At 34.7% G+C, this 4,729-nt stretch overlaps 1 protein-coding gene across 1 annotated transcript in view; it reads right to left on the minus strand.

Moving 5' to 3' along the window:
- Positions 1 to 556: 556 nt before the first annotated feature.
- hd (humpty dumpty) overlaps positions 557 to 4,729 on the minus strand; it is a 28,438-nt gene continuing 24,265 nt past the window's right edge. The window contains exons 4-7 of the mRNA XM_018514653.1: positions 1,505 to 1,725; positions 1,246 to 1,449; positions 964 to 1,144; positions 557 to 880 (exon numbers count right to left, since the gene is read on the minus strand). Of these exons, the coding sequence (XP_018370155.1) occupies positions 693 to 880; positions 964 to 1,144; positions 1,246 to 1,449; positions 1,505 to 1,725 (794 nt within the window). The 3' untranslated portion in view covers positions 557 to 692. The remainder of the gene's footprint in view (positions 881 to 963; positions 1,145 to 1,245; positions 1,450 to 1,504; positions 1,726 to 4,729) is intronic.

A 4,729-nucleotide genomic window follows, 5' to 3' on the forward strand; every position in this document is an offset into this window, starting at 1 on the left:
ACAGCGACCGGTGCTTAGAAACTTTGTAGTCTCAAGCGCTGTGAGTGGTTCGTGTCGAATTGAGCCGTGTCCAACTGGGTGCCACCCAAGCCCATGTACATGTGCTCTTGAAGCACCGAAGGCGAGCACATGTACATGGGCTCGTGTTTGTGTGTGTGGCTATCAGTTTTGCCAGGCCGCCATCTGATTCTGTGTCGCCACCGTCAACGCAGAGTTTTTAACTGAGTACTCAGGAGCCTTAAGATTCTTGTAATCTACAAAATTATCGTTAGAAGAAATGTAACATTACATCAATTTAAATGAAAACATCTTTACCTGATATTTATAACGTTTGTGGTCTCACATAATATGGTTCCACACAATATGTACATATATCTAACAACTTAAATTACGTAACACATTAAATTACACATTAACAAAAATATGAATTTATAATATAGCAATTTATGTACGCAAGTAATTACATTAAATACTTGTTATTACATTACACATTAATTAGATCATTAGATATTACATTACTTTTGCAAGCATAATGATATTTTCATTATCGGACGGTATATATCATCAGCGATATAAGATTGCCTTAATGTTTAGGACAAAAAATCGGTTGCATTTATTTAAAATAATTTTTATGAGTACAAAATCTGTACTTAGAAGTACTATTTTTATTTCTAAACTGTACATTTATGTGATCATGACCATGTATATAGTCCGTTAAAAAACTTGAAACTATCTAAAACTTCTATTGTAGTCGGGTCAGAATTGCAAAAGTGGCTCAATAATTCTTCGTTGAATCCACAATCACTTAAATTTTCTTGCCCAAAAACATTAGACGATACTTTTGTGATACTATCATCTGTTCTCGTGGCAATCGCGTGGCCTATAAATGTATAAGAGTTATATTTTGGCTATTTCGCTCATAAAATTTCGTTGATTAATATGCGTGTATTCGCATGTCCATACCATGTCTTGCTGTGGAAAATGAAGTTGTTGAGGCCAATTGCGCGCAGCTTACTGAATACTGCTCTAATTGACTGGATTTCATCAAATGGCAGAGAGAAGGCAACACATGGGGCAAAAGAGGTCCTCTCAATTCGAGAGAATAATATCTATCGTTACTATCATGCACTATGCTTTCTCGAACCTTTGTCATTAAAAAAGAAAGAAAGCAACAGTTGTATAAGATCAAACAGTTTTACAAGTTCTACAACAGAAATGAAATGTATTCTATTAATTATGCGATACCTTGAGTGGTTTTAATGTAGCACCATGAAAAGCTGTCGGAGCCAAAAGCGTAGGAGGAACACCCGCTAACGCACCGGTCGCCGCGATAGCTGATTTACAATTAATTAAAAAGTTAAACAACGCTTGCGTCTCCACACCTCTTACGAACACAAGGGATTGTCTCAAGTTATCTACTTCGCTTTCTTTTTCCAAAGTCATTCTCGCCTAAAATAAGTCCAAATATGAACATAAATTGAAAATGCTTAATATTTATGCGTACCTGTGAGTGATTAATTTTTTTTATTTCTGAATTTTCTACACCAAGACTTTCGAGCCATGCATCTTGAGTTTCATCATCATCATCTTCTTTTTCTTTCTCATAATAGTCACTCTCGTGTTGACAATCCTTAGTAGACATAGTATCTACAGTTTTAGAATCAGAATCTATTGTATCAGATCGTCTTTTGGAATCTTTCCTTAAAGGCATAGAATATTCTATTTCTAAAACATATGGAACATAAAAGACACGATTATTATTTTAAACTTTAATAATTAAAAATCTGTTTTTATTTTTATTTCGTAATGTAGTTATGTTTCATTAACCCCTTCAGATCTGATTTTAATGGAACTATGTTACAAAAATTTTTTTAATTCAATTCAATTGAATTATTTTAATAAATAATTCAAAAATCAACTAATTTTTTCAAAATTTTAACTATATTTTTAACATATATATTATTATGCACATTTCTTCTCAGGTGATGTCGACAAAATTAAATAATTTCAATGGATAATGCCATCATTTCGATCAAAGTATTTCCGATATTTCGAATAATACAATTAAATAAACTCTTATTTCAGATATGATTGCACATCGATTTTCAACACAATCAGTCTGAAACGCTACTAATCCCCCTAAGTTCCCTCTACATTAAATTTAGAAAAACTATAAAGAAATTATTGCGAAAAATATATTACCTCAGCCAGAATTCGAACCTAGGACCTTTCGATTTCTTAGAGCAAGTGTCTTAGCCAACTCGACTACTGAGGCTTAGGAAATATTCCTCGCAATAACTGATATGTATAGAGTAGGGAGATTTTCAAAATGAAAAAACGGGACGCGAGCGAAGTGAACTAGAGAATTGTAAAGATGCTTATCGATTAATTGATTTTTGGTATAGGGGTCGGTGTGTGTGTGTGTGTGTGTGTAAGGGTCAAAAGATTTTCTAAGGGTTTTTCTACAGCGCCGTAACAAATAGTTTCATTTATTGCGATATAATAAATAATATTGATATAAATTATTATTATAATAGACTATATTAGACAAGTAAATAGTAAAAGATATATATATTCCGTTTAAGTAATGTTATAATTAATAATACGTGCTAACAATAAATGTCGTGATGAAAACACGACGGTTGCAGTAGGTTTCCAGATCCTTCAATACTTTGTATCGTTTGTAGGACACTTTGCGTGGCATCGTATTTGCCTGATGATGATATTTGCTTAAGAAGCCTAACATTTTTTAAAAGCGAATTGTGAAATGCTCTTCCTAAGAGACTCTCTAAATCAAATGGTTCTGAAACACAACCAATCAGAGACAAAAGGCGCGAAATTCAAGCATCGTATTTTTCTACACGTTTCGTTTACATATCAATTGGAAAAATCGGGACACATATGCGTCCTGTTAGAAAGTTGTCGGGACAACAGGATGCAACTTAAAAAACGGGATAATCCTATTAAAACGGGATGCCTGGGGCCCTATTCTTGAAAATAAACGTATACGAAAGTCTAGGGAAATACTACAATATACGTTACGTATACTATAGTATTAGGTGGTTGCATTGAAACCTGCTGTTCGGCTGTAAATGTATCTAGGTGTTTCATACTTTAGCACGGACAGATGTCGCTTATGTCACCTTGAAAGATATGACCCTTTGCCACTAACTTCAAGCCAAAAACCGCCATATTTCGTTGAGACAAATGCTTCGAATGAGCAAATTAAAAATGGATCGTGATAAATTGTTTTTTCGATGTGTGCTTCTGCACTACTTCGATTTAAAAAAAAGTGCAGCTGAAGCTAACCGATTGCTTACACAGACTTATGGTAAGTCTGCACCATCCGAAACTGTGTGTAGAGATTGGTTTCGACGATTTAAAAGTGGCAACCCTTATGATAAGCAACGACCGAGTCAGTCGAAAAAATTTGAAGATTCCGAATTGCAAAGTTTGCTGGATGAAGATTCTTCCCAAACGCTTAAAGAATTGGCCAAACAGTTAAATGTTGACAAGTCAACAGTATCCCGACGTTTGCATCCCATGGGAAAGATTAAAAAAAAAAGAAACAAACGGTATTTCTGGACAGATTAGCTTATTCTTTTATCTTTTGTCATGGATTTTGAAGGGGCTGTATAGTAGTAAATGATACCATCAATGGATTAGACGACAAAAATTTTATCAATTTTTAATTGAATTTCAAATATGACTGAAAATGGCTTATTTGGCTGTTTTGGGTTAAGATTTCTCGAAATCTCGACGCGATAGAGCAATTCTGCAGCCGGATTCGGATTCAGCGCGAAAAGTTACGTAAGAAAACATAGTTAATCTCTGCGTAATCACACAAACATTTTGTGTCAAAAATGTTTTCCTTTGTGTGACTACACAGAGATTATAGGAGCATCTACAATGAGATCGTAGGTATGTTCTAAAGTCGTAAAAGCGGTTGAAACTATTTGTTTGCGGTCGCAGAATAGTCGTAATGATAGTCGCTCGAGTCGGTATAATTAAGCCAGTGTCTACAATGAAGTCGTAGTTATGTTTTTAAGTATGAAAAACGATCGTAACATTACTCTATTTTAGTCGCAGGACAGTTATAGTCGTAGTCGCTGGATTCGCACCAATTCCTATTCCAACGACTACGGAATAAAAAATGACCAATCAGAAAAAAGGGCGTGTACTTCGTAGAGGTGCTATTTATGTATAATCTCTAGATATCTCTAGTACCATATACGCATAACCAGAGGCACAACGAACGATGGAAAAATTGCACAAAGGAAAGTTTCGATATTCTTCAAGAATTTTGTGTTTTTAAAAATGGATTTCGACCAATCTAATTTGGAAATGGAAAACGAAGAAGAGATGGTTGAGGAATATTTAGACGAAATTGAAACACCCGTGTTGGAAGGCATTTATGGTATAGAAGATAAAATTCAAGATGACTTGTATTTGATTGCACTCGTTGAAGGCAATCCTAGACTTTATGCTAAAGGAAAAGCGGGTTATCGCAACGTGCATGAAAAGAATATGGCATGGATTTCTATAGGTACAGCTTTAAAACATCCACTAACAAGTAAACCTACCCAAGTGCCACCCGCCGATCTTAATGAAACTTGGCATACTTTCAAAACACCGAAAAATATTGAATACATATTTTTTTATACGTCCCCATAAAGCGTTTTAGGGGTACAAACCACCCCCACAATATAAAAATTAACCCTTTTTGTGA

Source organism: Trachymyrmex cornetzi, unplaced genomic scaffold (assembly GCF_001594075.2).
Source record: "Trachymyrmex cornetzi isolate Tcor2-1 unplaced genomic scaffold, Tcor1.1 scaffold543, whole genome shotgun sequence".
NCBI lineage: Eukaryota > Metazoa > Arthropoda > Insecta > Hymenoptera > Formicidae > Trachymyrmex > Trachymyrmex cornetzi.